Source organism: Vipera berus (genome assembly GCF_964194415.1).
Source record: "Vipera berus genome assembly, chromosome: 2".
Taxonomy (NCBI): domain Eukaryota; kingdom Metazoa; phylum Chordata; class Lepidosauria; order Squamata; family Viperidae; genus Vipera; species Vipera berus.
The window spans coordinates 88,607,052-88,625,587 of record NC_138203.1 but is presented as its reverse complement, the minus strand read 5'-3'; the positions used below and the strand labels follow the sequence as shown (position 1 = coordinate 88,625,587).

The window sequence follows — 18,536 nt, the reverse complement described above, 5'->3', positions numbered from 1 at the left end:
GTTTGGGGATATTTGGAGAGGCGCCCAAACCTCCCCAAACGTCGCCGGGTCTCCGTTCCTCCGCCCCCTGCCTGCCTGCTTCTTTCCGCTGTGGAAAGAAGCAGGCAGGCAGGGCGCAGAGGAACGGAGACCCGGCTTCGTTTGGGGACTTTTGGGGAGGTGCGCGCGCACCTCCCCAAACCTCCCCAAACTTCGGCAGGTCTCCGGACGGCGGTGGCTTGGGAGAGGTGAGCGCGATCCCGGAAGCTCCAAAGCCTCGGCCGCGCACAAGTCCTCAGTAAGTTTTTTTGTTGACTGGAGTATAAGCCGAAGTGGAATTTTTCAGCCCAAAAAGTGGGCTGAAAAATTCGGCTTATACTCAAGTATATACGGTATGTGTATGTATATATATGTATATATATGTATATATATGTATATATATGTATATATATGTATATATATGTATATGTATATATATATATATCTGTTAAAAGAGACTTCACCCAAATCTTTCTTAAAAATAAACTGTTGTTTATAATTTTGCTAGATCTGTTTCTCATTTTACTATACAATAGACCTCAAGATAGCTTGTCAGAACATGCAGAAAAAGTCCGCTGAGATGATTTCTAAAATATGTACCACAAACAAGTCTTGTTCAAGTCTTCCCCAGACAACCCTCCCACAAACCTAGCCTTGAATGAGCCACCACGGCCTCTGCATTTGGAAGATGCAAACATCTTTTAGGCACAAAGAGCCAGCCTAATTCCTTGATATACTAAGCTGATCCACATACAGGTAATCCTCGACTTACGATCACAATTGAGCTCAAAATTTCTGTTGCTGAGTGAGACATTTGTTAAGTGAGTTTTGTCCCATTTTATGACTTTTCTTGCCACAGTTGCTAAATGAATCACTGCAGTTGGTAAGTTAGAAACCTGGTTATTAAGTCAATCTGGCTTCCCCATTGACTTTGCTCATCAGAAGGTCGCAAAAGGTGATCGCATGAGTTAGTTGCCGAGCATCTGAATTTTGATCACATGACCATGGATCAAAAAGTTCGTAACTGTGAAAAACGGTCATAAGTTACACTTTTCAGTGCTGTTGCAACTTCGAACAGTCACTAAATGAACCGTTGTAGGTTGAGGACCACCCGTATCTTTCTTGATACTTTTTACACAGTATTGCATAACTGTATTGCATTTCAAATAGGATCTCAATCTCTTTCCTCCTCCTCATCTCATCCCTCATTCCCCCAGTATTGGATCAAACATCTACTCCTTTCAAATAAAACTGGACGTCCATATTTATTTGGAGTGAGACGTTTTCGATCAAAATCTAAAAGCAGAATCAATAGAAGATAATACAGCAGAGAGGAAGAGTTTACAGTCCTCCAGTTGTTGGACTGCAATCCCAATAAAACCATATACCGTATATACTTGAGTATAAGCCGAATTTTTCAGCCTACTTTTTGGGCTGAAAAATTCCACTTCGGCTTATACTCCAGTCAACAAAAAAACTTACCGAGGACTTGTGCGCGGCTGAGGCTTTGGTGCTTCCGGGATCGCGCGCACCTCTCCCAAGCCACCGCCGTCCGGAGACCTGCCGAAGTTTGGGGAGGTTTGGGGAGGTGCGCGCGCACCTCCCCAAACCTCCCCAAACTTCGGCAGGTCTCTGGACGGCGGCGGCTTGGGAGAGGTGCGCGCGATCCTGGAAGCACCGAAGCCTCGGCCGCGCGCAAGTCCTCGGTAAGCTCCGGGCGGTCACTTGCTTCGCGTCTCCTGAGGGAAAGGGGGGCGACTGGAGCGGGTGTGTTTCCTCGCCTGCTGGGCGCCGCGATTTGCCCGGGGAACGCGCGGGCCCCGAATGGCAGCGTGGAGCGAGGAAGCGGACAGCCAGGGCTTCCCCGAGAGCCGCGGCCACACAGGGTATTCCTGTGTATTCAGGCTTGCAAAATGGCGGATCGAGCCTCTGCTGGCGGCAGAGGCTTGCAGAGCGCGGATCCAGCCTCCGCCGGTGGCGGAGGCTTGCAGAACGGCGGATCGGCTTATACTCGAGTCAATAACTTTTTCCAGTTTTTGGGGGTGAAATTGGGGGTCTCGGCTTATACTCGAGTCGGCTTATACTCAAGTATATACGGTATGCTGTTTTATCACCGCTATCTATAAGTTGCTTTATATTGGGAGAGTCAAAATGCCATGTTAACATTACTAGGAAAGTATTGGTTTACTTCAGGGACCCAATATCAGCCTAAAATTTCTGTCGCTAAGTGAAACGTTTGTCAGGTGAGTTTTGCCCCCATTTTACCACCTTCCTTGCTACAGCTGTTAAGTGAATCGCTGCAATTGTTAAGCTAGTAACATGGTTGATAAGTGAATCTGGCTTTCCCCATTGAGTCTGCATGTCAGGAGGTTGCAAAAGGCGATCACGTGACCCCCAGGACACTGCAACTGTCATAAAGATAAACCAGTTGCCAAGCATCAGAATTTTGATCACGTGACTGTGGGGGGTGGGGGAATGCTGCAATGGTTGTGTGAAAAACTTCAAGTCACTTTTTTCAGTGCCGTTGTAACTTCGTTCACTAAATGAACTGTTGAAAGTCGAGAACCACCTATATTCTATTTTATATCTTGCTAGTGTCAGAAATACCTAGTTTTGATGGAGACTTTGAAGTCCATCTTTTTGGATTCAGCCATAGTCCCTTAATATGCTTTGCAACAATAGGGTGTTTTATATGTGAAAATCCAAAGCAACATGATTGCAGCACCTTAATAAGTCATTCAATTCTTTGCTTAACATCACCCATTCATTAGAAGACTTCCAAGCAGTTTTCAATTTTCTTCCCTACTAAGGATCACAGGTAGCCTTCCATTTTTTTTAAGGAACTGTAGCAAGACTGGAGAAAGACTGTGCTGTTTACAAGAAACACAGGTGGCAGTCGCGGCTAGGAGAGTCTTTGCACAACTTTGGCTTGTGCACCAGTTGCGGCCTCTTCTGGATGAGGAGTCCCTGCGCTCAGCCTAGTAATCTCGTGGTTGGACTACTGCAATGCGCTCTACATGGGGCGACCCTCGAAGAGCATTTGAAAGCTAGAGCTGGTGCAGAGTGCAGTGGCGCAGGCAGTTCTTGGGGTCCCAAGGGTGGCCCAGGTAACACCACTTCTATGCAAGTGAGAGACGGCTGGAACTGCAGGGCTGTCCGGGCTCAGCGGAAGCACCAGGATCAGCACCAGGCTCCAGCTGGAACTCAGCGCTGATCCTGGTGCTTCTGAGCCCAGAAGAAGCGCCGATCAGCTGGGAAGTTGTGGCATCTCCAGGGTCTTGTGATTTACATTCAGATGCTTGGCAACTGATTCATATTTATGACGGTCACAGTGTCCCAGGGTCATGTGAAGTGACCAAAACCTGCTGCAACCACCCAGCAGATGGGGGGGGGGGGAATTAAAACCAAACACCACCCCCCTGCTGCCAATCCTCAACAGAAACGCTCACAACAATGAAAACCTCGGACAGGAGGAAGAGCGCCACCGGACAGGCAGGCAGGTGTCTTGCTCAGCTGTGGCTTGGGGGCACTTTTTTCAGTGCCATTGTAACTTCAAACAGTCACTAAGCGAACTGCTGTAAGTCGAGGACTACCTGTACTTCATCACTTTTTTCCTTTTTTGGTTTTGGTCATCAAGTTTTTGATACCTTGCTAGGCGACTGGTGGTACTCGGATGTTGCCAAATCCTAAAAGTAGTACAATGGGTGAAAAGGTTGGAAAAGCCCGGGACTAGATGACCTACAAGGTCCCTTCTAACTCTGTTATTCTGTTCTGTTCTGTCAGACTACTTGAGGGATTATCCCACTGGGATTGGCCTGCCCTACCTATGCTGGCAGAAGAGGCATGCCACTGCCTCCCCCTCCCCCAAAATGCTTGCCCTGCTCTTTCCCTCCCTGTCTTTTAGCTAGGTCTATGTATTGTATTTTGTATTTTTGTAGTACCGTAGTATTTTATTTGTAGAGTTTTATCTTTCAAATATCATAAGCCGCCCAAAACTACCCTGCGGCCAATAAATTTGATAAATAATAAACAATACATTCCTTAGGCCAAATGTTTTATTTGTGCATACATCTTCAGCTCCAGTCCCTCAAATACACCCAAAGCAGATGGGAAAAATATGTTAATGTAATGCACGCCATCCTTAAAAAAATCTTCTATTTGCTGAAGCATGGCAGATGTTCATACAAAAATAAATTCAGAAATGTACACTGCCAGGAACAATTAACAAAAAATTTACATATGCATTTTCAAAAACAGATTATGGTAAACATAAGGATTACTTGTTTTGCCTATTACATCCCCCAGATTCTACCTGTAAACGCTGACAAAGGGACACATTTCACACTACGATAGCTTCAGTCAACTGCGTAATTTAAGCTAGATATCTGATGCTGTTATTACAATTAGTGAAAATAACCCAGTAAAATGCCAAAACAAACCACAGAAAATAAGTTATACTAAGAACGTGGTGGCGAACCTATGGCACGCGTGCCACAGGTGGCACGCAGAGCCCTCTTTGTGGGCACGTGCGCCTTCACTCCAGTCCTAAGCCTTCAGCTGGGTTTTATAAAACCTTTTCGCTTTAGGCCTCCGCCACCATGTGCAAAAAAAAAAAAGGTTCAATCAATAATTTTCAACTTCTTGCGGGAAGAAGATCTCACAAAGTTGGAATTGATTGACTAAACTTTTTAGTCCCACCCAGTCTGTTGTTACCATTGCAGCCACACCCACCCAATGGGCCACACCCACTTCGCACCCAATGATACGTAAGTGGGTTTTGGGTTACAGTTTGGGCGTTTGGTCTCTAAAAGGTTCTCCATCACAGAGGAGCTCAAGAATGCATTCACAGGAACATTTGCTGAGAATGGAGATTAAAAAAAGTCAATATGGCAGCTGCCATCAGCCAGGTAAAGAGGCAGGGCTTCAATCATGGAATCACAGATTTTCATCTTGATATTTTTGCATGCCTTCATAGGTATTTATTGAATTTATACGTTGCCCATTTCAATCTGAAAAGCAACTCTGAGAGATTGCAGGTAGTCCTCGACTTACAACAGTTCATCTAGTGACCATTCCAAGTTAATAACAGCACTGAAAAAAGTGACTTATGACCATGTTTCATACTTGTGACTGTCATGTGATTTTCCTTCGGATGCTTGACAACTGACTCGCATATATGATGGTTGCAGTATCCCAGAGTCATGTGACTTTCACCTTTTGTGACTTTCTGACAAGCAAAACCAATGGGGGAAGCCAGATTCACTTAACAACTGCGTTACTAATTTAACAACTGCAGTGATTCACTTAACAACTGTGGCAAGGAAAGTTGTAAAATAGGGCAAAACTCACTTAACAAATTTCTCCCTTAACAACATAAATTTTGGGCTCAATTGTGGTCATAAGTTGATGATTACCTGTATATTCATATTTCTGTAAACACTATATGTCCTACATGCCCAATATACTAGAAGCTTTTGAGGAATTCTAGTATTATGTACTGACAATAAACTAGATGCAGATATAGTGCTAACAGCATCACAGTTTCCTTTCCTAATTGTGTTCAACTAAACATTAATATGTAGATCCCTTTCTTTTCTTTTTTTACAAATTTTATTGATTTTCTAATATTACATTCACATATTTGGAAAGCAACGTGGTGTCTGGGTAGTAGTAATTCAATTACATACTGATATCATTAGTACAGATTTCAAATTGCTACCATAAACGTTTCCTCTCTTTTTCCCTTCATATATACTGTAAATTTGTAAATTTAAAGACAAATTTTATCCTATCAATCACATAGAAATATAACTTCCTTACATATATCCATAATTTTTAGTTTGCACATATTCTAATTGTTTTAACATACAATCTTTTAGACAATCAATGACCTAATAATTTAATTTAATTTAATTTATTGAGATTTCTATACCGCCCTTCTCCCTAGGGGACTCAGGGCGGTTCACAGGGCATATATAAATAACAATACAAAAATTAAAAAACAATTAAATCAATGCCCAAGTTAAAACAAGAATGATAAAACAAGCCTATAAAAACCCATATACCCCCATCAGGCCAGACCCGCTAGTTCAAATAAATGGGTCTTCAACCCGCGACGGAAGGATCAGAGGTCTGATGCCATCCGGAGCTCAACCGGCAGTTGGTTCCATAATGCCGGAGCACCCACAGAGAAGGCCCTCCCCCTGGGGGCCACCAGTCGACATTCCTTGACCGGAGGCACCCTGAGGAGGCCCTCTCTGTGGGCACGCACAGGGCGGAGGGGAGTCGACGCCGGCAGCAGGTGGTCCTCGAGGTATCGCGGACCCATGCCATGTAGGGACTTAAAGATCATAACCAAAACCTTGAACCTTACCCGGAAGACAACTGGTAACCAATGCAGCTCACGGAGCAAAGGTGTAACATGGGAGTACCGGGAAACTCCCAAGACAACTCTCGCGGCCGCATTCTGTACCAGTTGGAGCCTCCGAGTAGTCTTCAAGGGAAGCCCCATGTAGAGAGCATTGCAGTAGTCTAGGCGAGAGGTCACGAGCGCATGAGTGACCGTACATAAGGCCTCCCGGTCCAGATAGGGCCGCAACTGGCGCACCAGGCGAACCTGGGCAAAAGCCCCCCTAGTCACGGCCACTATATGATCCTCCAAAGTGAGTCGTGAATCTAGGAGGACTCCCAAGTTGCGAGCCCTATCCACAGGGGGTAAAAGCTCACCCCCCATCCACAGGGGGTAAAAGCTCACCCCCCATAGAAAGAGATAGAAAGAGATGGAACATCCCAGGTGTCCCGGGAAGCCGGAATGTACAGCCACTCAGTCTTGTCAGGGTTGAGTTGAAGTCTGTTCCTCCCCATCCAGACCCGAACCGCCTCCAGGCAACGGGAATAGATTTTTCAATTTTAATTTCCACTAACATTTAGATTTAACGTTTGATATTTATCATTCCCAAGATTTTTAGTATACTCCCAATTCATCTATCATCATTTCTCACAAAATCTAATATTCAAAAATACACATCCCGTTTACTTAACTTCTCACCCTCTATGTCAACAAATTAAAGATACAATAAGATATCCTTCCTTTTTACTAATTTTCAGTTTTTTTAAGTAGTAATCAAAATTTCTTTTTATTTCAATATTTAATACTTCCTCTCTTCCTCTTTGTATCTGCTGTCTCTTGCTTAAACTGATAATTTTCGTTTTTAACATTCCATATAGACTTATTACTTTAAACAATACGTTTTTAGCTTATCTACATTATTCACCTTTACATGACCCTTATGCACAAATCAGTATTCAAATTAGGTATTAGTATTTATACTGCTAAATTTTAGTGACCAAAATGTTTTCTTTATCTCAGTTCATAACAATGTCTTGTGTTCAACATACACATCTTATCTATTTAAGTACATACTGTTTCAGATTTCAATAAGATGGTCGAAACTCCATTCTTCTTGAGTCTTATTCTGGCTTTTTTTCCTTTGCCAAATCATCTTCCATGTCCTTGTTTTGGGGTCATTGAACCAATCTCCTTGAAATATCCTGTATATTAATTGATATTGGCAAAACCATCCAGTCGCCATTTTTTTGAGAGGACTTGTAGGTCTAGTAGTGGGTCGTCTCTTTATTCTTCCATATCGACGTGGTTGTTCTGAATTGTTTGTCTTCTCACCCAACTGTTCTTTTTCTAGATCCTCTAATTCCTTCTGAGTTGTATAAGAAACCTTTTCCTTTTTCCAAGTTGTCAATGTTTTTTCTGAATTTTCAAATATCAATATTTGTTGAATAGTAGATTCTTCTGTCATCGTATTTGAATGTTTCATTTTTTCTATTGTGTTTTGTATAGATGGTTCTTTAGTTGTGGTCAAAGTTTGGGCTTTCATATCTGGGCTGTCTTCCTTCCCATAGCCTCTTAGTATTTCATTGGTTGTAGTAAGAATTTGGATTAGTGTTTTCAACATAGCGACAGTTTTTTGGTCTATAATCCATAAATAAGTTTTGTTCCTGGTCTTCTTCCATATTGGTATTTTAAGCTAAAGACTTTACACTTAGAAAATCCAAGAGAGATTTTTTTTCTAGATAGGGAACACAAAGCCTTTCACAGCTGTTGTTTCAAAGTTCTCACGGTTATGTATCTTATCTATTTCCCTGGGCAGTCAGCCAGGCCCCCTTTAAAGTTTCCCTTTGAGTCTCAAAGTTACCGTATTTTCCGGCGTATAAGACGACTTTTTAACCCATGAAAATCACCTCAAAAGTTGGGGGGTCATCTTATACGCCCAGTCGTCTTATACGCCGGAAAATCAGTGGGTGGCATCTGGCGGGAGCCGGCAGGGCAGTCCTGCGCACGCGCGCACTCCCCAGCTGCTCCTTAGCAGCTGGGGAGTGCGCGTGTGCGCAGGACTGCCCTGCCGACTCCCGCCCGACGCTCTTCCCTCTTGAGGCAGCATCGCTCGCCGGCTCCTAAGGAGTCCTCGGGGATGCTGCCTCAAGAGGGAAGAGCGTCGGACGGGAGCCGGCAGGGAAGTCCTGCACGCTTTCATAAGGCGGGCCCTTTCCAGCGGGCCCGTCGGACGGAGGTGGGATGCGGCTGCTTGGAGGAGGGTAATCTGTTCGCTGCTTTCTCAGGCTTCCCTTCGGGGGACGCGTTGGAAGTCCCTGGCCTTGCCACCTGTGGGACTGCTCTGGAGGAGTGAAGGTGCAGGAAGTGGGTGGGAGGGGGGGCGGTTTCTTGCAGCTCCTGGCGAAATAGCCCCCTCTGATCTGGAGTGCGTTTGTTTGCTTTCTTTAAGGACAGAGCCAATACCGAGGTTTTCTAAAAAAAATTTGCAGGGAGCGTCGCCTGGCTCTCGAGTTAGTGCCTTCCCCGCTGGCGAAATACCGCAGGCGCCGCGCTGGCCAATCCTTACCACTCCCCCGTCGGCGAGGGATGAGTTGTGCCTGGAGTTTGCACAGTTTCATCGTGCGCTGGCAAAAGGGCGGGATCTAAGTTTGGTTTGACCGGGGCTTCGCCGCTGTTTCGCTTTTTTCCGGCCGCTTCTACTTTTTCCCCTCTCTCATCCTCCCCCTGCTGCCTCAAGAGGGAAGAGCGTCGGACAGGAGCCGGCAGGGAAGTCCTGCTCCCGTCTGATGCTACACTTCCGCCGGGCGGTGCTGGCCGAGACGAGCCAGCAGGCAGCCGCCGTGAGCGCGGCGCTGAGGGGCAGCGGCAGGACGGCCCAGCGCCTGCAAGACGGCCAGCAGCCCCACGTGCAGCAGCAGCCGTCGGCTCAGCAACAGGTCCGAGCGCAGGAGCCGCACCGCCAGGCTGCCCAGGAAAAGCAGCCACACCGAGAGGCTGCACGCCCAGTCCAGCTCCATGAGGGGCAGGGCGGGAAGCCGGCCGGGAAGAGGGACCGGGAGCCCGGGCTGAGCGCGCCTCGGCCGACGGTGAGAGGGAAGCAGCACATGAAAAAGAGGCTGCGGGCGGAGCTGCCCCGCCCTGCGCCGAATGGGAGAAGTTCAAGGCCTTCTTAAAAGTAGGGGGTCGTCTTATATGCCGGGTCATCTTATACGCCAGAAAATACGGTATTTCAATCTTTTCAGTTTTTCTTTTTCTTTTTTATAAGAAAGAATCCAGATTTCCAATAGAAGTAGACAATGAAAAATAAGAAATAAAAAATCTTTCAGTCCACATGCTTTGAGAAATAAAGTTCCAATTGGGATTCAGTTACTTTTTCAATGTTTAAAACACCGCTGGGTATTTAGTCGCCGCTCTTTCTGGAGGGAGGGCTAACGTCCCCCTTCCCTCACCGCAGGGGGGCAGAATGTTTAGCAGCTTAAGGAGGTTCAGAAAGCAATTAGGGTGTAAAAGAGGTAGATCTCACCCAGTCTCTTCCGCGCTGCTTTAAGAGTTGCCTGGTGGAAAATGTGACTTCGGCTGTTCACAACTTAGGGACGAGCCATATTGGCCGGTCCTTTCATCCGCCGGTTTGGAGGGATCGCCAGGTCTAACAGGAGAATTGCAGCTCTCCCACGATCCAGCAAGCACCCCTCCTTGCTGGTTGCCTCTTTGGGGTGACTTTCAGCCCTTTTCAGGGGCCCCCAGCAATGCAAAACTGGACGGGGGAGAGAGAGCAAGTCTCCCAGCCATCCATAGCGGCTGCGAGGCAAACCGGAAGCCCCTGTAGATCCCTTTCTCCCTTTAGTAAATTTCATCTTATTGACGCTTTTAGTTTGGTTAGAGTTAGACCATTCTTCCTCTATTATAGCTTGCAACTCAAACAACATTGTATCATGTTATCCTGAGAATCATTTAAGTGGCGAAGTCTTAAACGTAAAGTAGGATTGCTGAATGTCTAACATGTGCTTTGCCATTAAACTATGGTAACAATTGCTCAATTGAAATTGAAAAATAACTAAGTTATACATACTTGCTCCTCCCTTTTGGGATAAGCAGTATGACGCACAAACAGAAACAGAGGACGCAACAATAAGCAAAAAGAAATTTAAGACACAAATTTTAAGACAAAAATATAAGAAAAAAGTAAGCTAATTTTGTTTTAAATTTATTTTAAGATTGTTGCTGAGACAAGCAGTCATATAAATTGAATGAATAAATGAATGGATAAATGAAGTTTACACCAATGTCCACTATACTTTGCCACAATTCTTTCCTTGCAAAACATCCTTGCTTCCACCACATCCATCTAACACTTCATACATTACCTTTTAACAGGTTAAACAGCAATTTTCTCAGTTTCCCACTCAGTTTCAATTCCGTTTCAATTTATTTTACCACAGACTTAAGTAGCTCATTCCTACTGTATTCATTTTGTTTCTTCTGTCATGCTCAGCTCTCCTTCCGTGTAACAAAGTGGCAGAAGCACACTCTTTATTGCAACAGTTGTTGCTTCTTTCAACAAATATTTATTCCTCAAAACAAAGTTTCTACATTTATCTTCTTTAATTAACATTCTACTAGCATATATAAATTCATCTACCTGCTCTAGCTTTGCCATTTATACATCTACAATCTTCTTACTTCTTTCGGCTAACAAATACAAATACCTTCATTTTTATATATGAATTTTCGAACACCTACTTCTTACTGCCACCTGTTCTCAGCCAACAACATGGCATCATCTACATACAAAATTACAAGTATGTTGTATCCAGTGCTTTTTTTGTAAAAGAAAAAGGTGCCGGAACTCACACATGTCATACTACCCGCCTTGCCTGCCCTACAAGGTTTCATCCAAATAAGGTGCCGGAACTCCGTTCTGAGCGTTCTATGACAAAAAAGCCCTGGTTGTATCCTTAATCAACACACCTCTGCCATCATCACAAACATTTATTTCATTTATCCATAAATCCATTATTATAGGGATGTTATGCATCTTTGTTTTAAACCTAGCTCAGGTGTTGAACTATTTGCTAAGCATTCTATTTATCTCAGTCTACTTTTATCATTTAACATTCTCAATGCATTCTCAGTGCATCCAGCAACCCTAACCCATCTTCAACATCATGTTCAGTTAAACCTGTTCACTTAATTGTTTTCCTTCTCTAATTCAGCATGCATTTATTATCAACCTGCTGATGAGCAAAAATTCAGTCTGTCTACAGTGGGTTAGGACGCTGAGCTTGTCGATCGGAAGGTCGGCAGTTTGGCGGATCGAATCCCGAGTGCCGCGTAACAGAGTGAGCGCCTGTTACTCGTCCCAGCTTCTGCCAACCTAGCAGTTCGAAAGCATGTAAAAATGCAAGTAGAAAAATAGGGACCACTCCGGTGGGAAGGTAACAGCGTTCCGTGCGCCTTTGGCGTCTAGTCATGCCAGCCACATGACCACGGAGACGTCCTCGGACAAGCGCTGGCTCTTCGGCTTTGAAACGGAGATGAGCACCGGCCCCTAGAGTCGGAAACGATTAGCACGCATGTGCGGGGGAACCTTTACCTTTACCTTACCCTTTGCTCAGCATAAAAGTCTTGGCCAGCATTATCTCTTTCAATTAGTATTATTTTTATTGAAAAACTTTCCAGGCACACTTAAAAAATGAATCATCTGGTAGATTTGCATTTCCTCTTGCTACCTTTCTCTTTGTAGGGGAATAATAATCAGATTTCCCCAATATTCAGCTACAAGAGCAACCTTCACAGATGTCAAACAAGTTGCACAACTAATTGTTAAACATATGATAATTTAACTTTTTCTAGTTATACCATCTATAATAGCAGCCTTAACCATTTTCCAAATCTCTCACAGCATTAATATCATCCTTTTTATTCACACACACACACACACACACACACACACAATCTCCAGACAGAGATTAATGTAGCATTTGTTTCAATTCCATGTTTCCACATACGACTAATATTAATACTTTAAACAAATATTTCCAGCATCTCCTCATTTCAATTTCATTCCAAATAATTTGATCACTTTTATTTTAATTTCATTCATTCTCCTGGGGACTTTATTTAGCAATCCTCACCATTTCCAAAACAATTGTTTAATTCCATCAACATGCCCCTGCATTTTCTCTGCTTCTTTTCATCTTAACCATTCCTTGCTCTCTTTCACTTTGTTCTTTGCAAATATCTTTTTCTCTCTGTACATTGTCTTAGTTTCATACAAAACTTTCTCAGATTTGGAAGCATTCATTCTCTTCTATGCATTTCCCCCTTATCTACAGCATCTTTCACTTCGTTATTTTACCAAGCATTCTTTTTCATATACATTTTCCACACTGTCTTTCTTTAGAACTTCTTCCCAACTTTGTTGGGAGATAAGTCTGTCTTCTTCGCTTTCATGTAAGATTCCTACATTCTTTTTCTGCAGTCATTCTATTTGCATTCTATTTTATATACTTCTTTCCTTTCCTTCCATGTTCATTTTTTTCTCAAGATCCATGCTGCCAAAAAAAAACCAAGACTCAAATCTAGAATTTCTCAGTACTGTTGTATCCTTTGCTCATTTGTTCAATCTTTTATTATGAATAATGAGATCCATCAAGCTTTTTAATATATCTCTTTTCCATGGTGTCTGCCTGAACAGATATAGCTTAATACACTTGTTTGAAACAGTATTTTCCTTAAGTAGACAGTCACCAAAGAGCCAGCATTTTCACTCATTTTTGGCTTTCAGACTGGCCCATCACATTTTATTTTTTCTTACTCCTATCTTGCCCTTGATTCAGATCACCCTAGGAAAACACTTTCTCTCCTGGACTGCATTCATTCAGAATACTGGACAGGTTTTCCCAGAGTTCCTTTTTGATTCTGCCATTATCACAATTCAGTGGAGCATATCATTTCTTACCTATGGATTTCTACTTTCATACATACCCATAATAACCGAGATAAAACCATGTTACTTGTCACATCACACATTTTAACTAGAAGCACAATCAGTCCAGTTTTGCCCCAAGTATGCTTATACTGTTTTATGCAAGCTAAGATCTCTACTGTGGAGAGAACTTTGTGAGGCAATATATAGGTGCTGGTATATAGCCAGTTAGGAAGTCCGTGAATGTATTGGCTCTCAAGATATACCCAATTAAATACTGACAATGTTTACAAGAAAATGCATGTTATTTAACACTATTATATAGCTAGCTAAATCAAAAACCGAATCTGAATGATGGTTTGGGTCTACTGACATCCAAGATGGGGAACCTGAAAGATGAAAATGTCTCACAGTTTACACAAATAAGAAACCCATGTTTTCCATCAAGAACATGCTCACTGGACACTACAGTATAGACAAATTCTTCGATGGATCTTTATATCATGAGTATAAATGGGTTTTTTTGGGGAGGGCTATATGCGTTTCGTGACTCTGTGATGTCAAATTTAACATATCAAAGCTCTTAAGCTTGGAAATTGCATGCCTGAGAATACAAAAACAAGGAGCTATGATCCATTTGGCTGGCTAAATATTCAGGTTTGGACTTGGCCTGTTACAGACATCTTTTGAACGTGCTATAAATTCTGTAAAACCATTCAGTCAGTTGATACATAAATATAGTGCTGGGAACAACCTTGCCCAAAGCCAAGCCTGGTACAAATATAATAGAAGAAAAGTTACTAACCTGTACATTCATGCTGCAGTCCTTTGCCGTAGTATCCCTTTTCACAAATACACTCAAAGTGTCCTGTGTGGGTACCACATTTGCAGCTCGCCATGGCATCACAGCAATTTTCAGTCCCCTCACAAAGGTAGGAGCAATACGCTATATCTTCCTGAATGTAACTTCCAGAAGGCAAATCTGTAATTAGGATATTTGGAAGGACATGATAGGGGTTCCAAATAAATAAGCAAATAAATAGTTAGATACGGCTGCTCATCTAGATAAGATTTTTTAAAAAAATATAAATTTCAATTAACTGCAAAAAGCAAGCTAAATCCTAACCGTTATACTTATTAAAATAATGGTAATTATTTTAAAATCCATTTATCAAGCAGAAAGATGGGAAATCAGTTAATGTTCAATGATAGTTCTGCTCCATTTCGTTAACACTTGGAAATCTGCATCTGCTAATTAATTTCCATAGATACGATGTATTGAATAATTCTTCCATGCAAACTTTATTATAATAAAACTGAGCTGCAGAAGTCTGTACCACACTAGGTTTAATCCTCTTTCATTCTGTTTGTGTGAAACATTGTTTGGTATTCTAAAGTAAGTTCTGCCCTTTAAGGTTTCACTGATTTAACAATGTAATACGGATCTATCTATCTATCTATCTATCTATCTATCTATCTATCTATCAATATATGCGGCACGCTCTTCCTTCAATTTTTCCTCTTAATAAATCCCTCTGAGAGAGGTTCAGCTGAGACATAGTGACTGCCCAAAGTTTTCTTCTCCATCATGGCTGAGAATAGAGTTGAACGCTCTAAGGAAGGTAAAAAGTAATTCTCAGAAACTGCACTGAAGCTTTTCTAAACAGATGAATGAGGGTTAACATCCCTGCTAAGATGCTTAAAGGGACCTATGACATGACTTGCCCAAACTGGTCCCAAGTAAGGTATATCTATCTAAAAAGCTTTGTTCTATACTTAAAAGATGGAAAATATTTGAGGCATTTTAATTATTTTGTCCTGCAAAAGCCACGTATTCATTCATTAAACTATACATTTTAATATTTCCGATTTTATCTGACAACATTACCCAGTAAATTAATCAGGTAAAGTCTCTTGAACATATGGTTAAAAATGAGTTCTGAAGGCTTTAATGCAAACGTTTATTCTGTAATCAAGAAAAGAAAAAATTGCCAAAAAACCCACTGACTTTGTATAAAATGCAACTCAATTTTTAGTTTTTGTATTTATAAAATGCAATTCAATTTCTTACAATTCTGAAAACCTACGCGTTTAAAAGCAAATCTTTTATACTTTGTTTATTCAATGCAGAAATATTATATATTGACTAGAGGAAGAGGCAGGATTCAATACGCTGCTTAAGTCTCTACGTAAGTGTAAAACCTAGAGGCAAAAATAAAGTGAATGGATTATTCAGAACTACAAAAATAAGGTGTCCTAAAACCTGCATTTTTTTACTATATGGAGATTGGGGTCATTGGTCACAAGCATACTTCTAAACCTGCCACACACACATTATATTCCCATGTGTAATGAAAGACATGAAATCATAATCAGAAGCATTCTTTTAAAATCAAATGGAGCATCAATCAATCAATCAATCAGAATAGAGCTAGAAGGGACCTTGGAGGTCTTCTAGTCCAACCCCGTTCAAGCAGGAAACCTATACCGTTTCAGACAAGCGGCTGTCCAGACTTTTCTTTAAAAAAATCTACTTTGAAAATAAGTATAATAGCGTTTGGGCAAAGGATGAGGTTGAGTCTGACAATGTTATGCTTGCATAATGAATTATCTTCCAGTTAATTTATTACAGGTAGTCCTCAACTTATAACAGTTCATTTAGTGACTGTTCAAAGTAACAATGAAAAAAGTGACTTATGACCATTCTTCACTCTTATAACCATTGCAGCATCCCCGCTACCCCGTGATCAAAATTCAGAGGCTTGACACTTGGTTCATATTATGACGGTTGCATTGTTCCGGGGTCACATCATCACCTTTTGCTATCTTTTGGCATGCAAAGTCAATGGGGAAGCCAGATTCACTTAATAACCATCTTACTAACTTAACAAATGCAGTGATTTGCTTAACAGCTCTGGCAAGAAAGGTCATAAAACAGGGCAAAATTGTTTTAGCAAGGGTCTCGCTGAGCAACAGAAATTTTGGGCTGAATTGTGGTCATAAAGTCAAGGACTACCTGTACTGGAGTAATAGCCGTATATTTCAAATTCAGATCATATATCATCCCTGACCTTGAAAACACACAGATAATCAAAGCAGACTTAGATCCAATACCTTCATGAAGAGCTCGGCGAGCTAAAGCTTCAAACTCTGCAAAACTGTGGAGCAAGTAGCAGTGTTCTTCCTTTGGGTGAGAAGCCATGTCGTTCAGCTCTCTGATATTGCCTTGCCATATCCCAAATGTGAAGATTTCCACTCCAAAATCACGCAAGGATGCTGCAATGGGACGAGGATCCCCTCCATTGGAATAGCCATCCGTAATCAAAAATATTACTTTGGTAGCATTTACACGGGAGTGAACCAGTATTTGCTAAAAAAAAGAAAGAGAGAGAGAGAGAGAGAGAGAGAGAGAGAGAGAGAGAGAGAGAGAGAGAGAGAGAGAGAGAGAGAGAGAGAGAGAAAGAAAGAGAAAGAAAGAAAGAGAAAATTAAGCAGAATTATCAAGCTGGTGACCTTCTCATGAGTTTGTCTACCAGCATTCACTCTCTTTTCTTATACAATTTATTTTTTGAAGGACCACTGTAAAATCAACACTTCTATCTGAGGGTAGAGGAAAATACAGAATGGAATGATGCCTTTTAGATACTGGTGAAAGCTTTTTTCCCCAGCACTGTGATGGTCTAGTCCAGGGGTCGGCAACCTCGGCTCTTTTATGACTCGTGGACTTCAACTCCCAGAATTCCTGAGCCAGCATAGCTGGCTCAGGAATTCTGGGAGTTGAAGTACACGAGTCATAAAAGAGCCGAGGTTGCCGACCCCTGGTCTAGTCCTTTCCTTTTTCTGAAAGGAAACGGTTCCAAGAAGGCTCCACACCCATTTGCACTACTCAGGTGATCCTGACAACACAGATAAGCCTCCAGGTGGCATCAACGGCTCTCTAAAAGAATGCAAATGACCTTGCTGTCTGCAAGGAATATAAATCCTTCCATTCCCCATCAACCAGTCAGAGCTGAAGAAGCTTCTTAGATGAGAAGCGAAACATCTTCAAAGAGAAAAAAGAAAGTCCAGGTGCCTCATGAAAAAACACCTTTGGGACAGCAAATAAGTAACTGAAATAATTCCTATGCATTTTTGCTCATGCAGTACATCCTCTTTGGCCCAAGGCTTTCAGACCCATAGAAGATATCTGGGGTTGTAAGGAGAGTTGCAAAGAGGGAAAAAAAGATAAGAATAGTATTATTATGGTTACTGATCAGTATCCTGTTTGTTGAACAATCTTGCCACTACAGCTCTCAGCAAAGCCAATAAAAATTTGTTTGCTAGGTATATATACACATATTTATAGACATGCATGTTTACAGGTACCTCACATAAACAGTGAGTTGAGGGGACTTCAGAGGACTTTCAGCTGGAGTTGGCCATTTACATTGATAAGGGAAAATTTGCTACCTGCTACCCAGTGATCAAAATTCAGAGGCTTGACACTTGCTTCATATTATGACGGTTGCATTGTTCTGGGGTCACGTCATCACCTTTTGCTATCTTTTGACATGCAAAGTCAATGGGGAAGCCAGATTCACTTAATAACCATCTTACTAACTTAACAACTGCAGTGATTTGCTTAACAGCTCTGGCAAGAAAGGTCATAAAACGGGGCAAAATTGTTTTAGCAAGTGTCTCGCTGAGCAACAGAAAAAAAAATTATGGGCATTTGTACTTTTTTCTTTATCTGATTTTCCTTTTTGGTAGGATCATCTTAAACTTACAGTTCTATTTCTTTCTGATTTTATTTATTTATTTATTATTAATTTAATTTCTATACCACCCTTCTCCCGAAGGACTCAGGGCGGTGTACAGGGCAATAAAAATACAATATACCAAAGTTAAAATGAGAATTAAATAGAATAGCCCAATTGCAGTAAAATGTTAATTAAAATTACAATTAAAATACCCCAAACCCATCAGACCAGGCCGGTCACGGCGGAAAGAGCGAAGGTCATGAATAAGGTACTTAGAATGCTGAAGCAATGTTGAAAATGTCCTTCAAAATTCTTCTTAGACAGTCTTCTCTTTTACAGTTAATTAACTGTGCAATTAAGTTCCTCTATCATCATGTAATTGATTAACCTGTCAGGACAAAGTCTGTTTTTTCAGTAAATATTTCTCTTAACCCAAAGTGGAAAAACTGAAGTATTTTTCTTTCTAGTTAAAAAGATAACTAATTGCAGTTATCTTTAGCTG

At 41.9% G+C, this 18,536-nt stretch overlaps 1 protein-coding gene across 1 annotated transcript in view; it reads right to left on the bottom strand.

Moving 5' to 3' along the window:
* Positions 1 to 16,512, bottom strand: part of SVEP1 (sushi, von Willebrand factor type A, EGF and pentraxin domain containing 1) — a 143,597-nt gene extending 127,085 nt beyond the window's left edge. Inside the window, exons 1-2 of the mRNA XM_081317032.1 lie at positions 16,410 to 16,512; positions 14,101 to 14,277 (exon numbers count right to left, since the gene is read on the bottom strand). Coding sequence (XP_081173158.1) covers positions 14,101 to 14,277; positions 16,410 to 16,497 — 265 coding nt within the window. The 5' untranslated portion in view covers positions 16,498 to 16,512. The remainder of the gene's footprint in view (positions 1 to 14,100; positions 14,278 to 16,409) is intronic.
* Between the last annotated feature and the right edge of the window lie 2,024 nt (positions 16,513 to 18,536).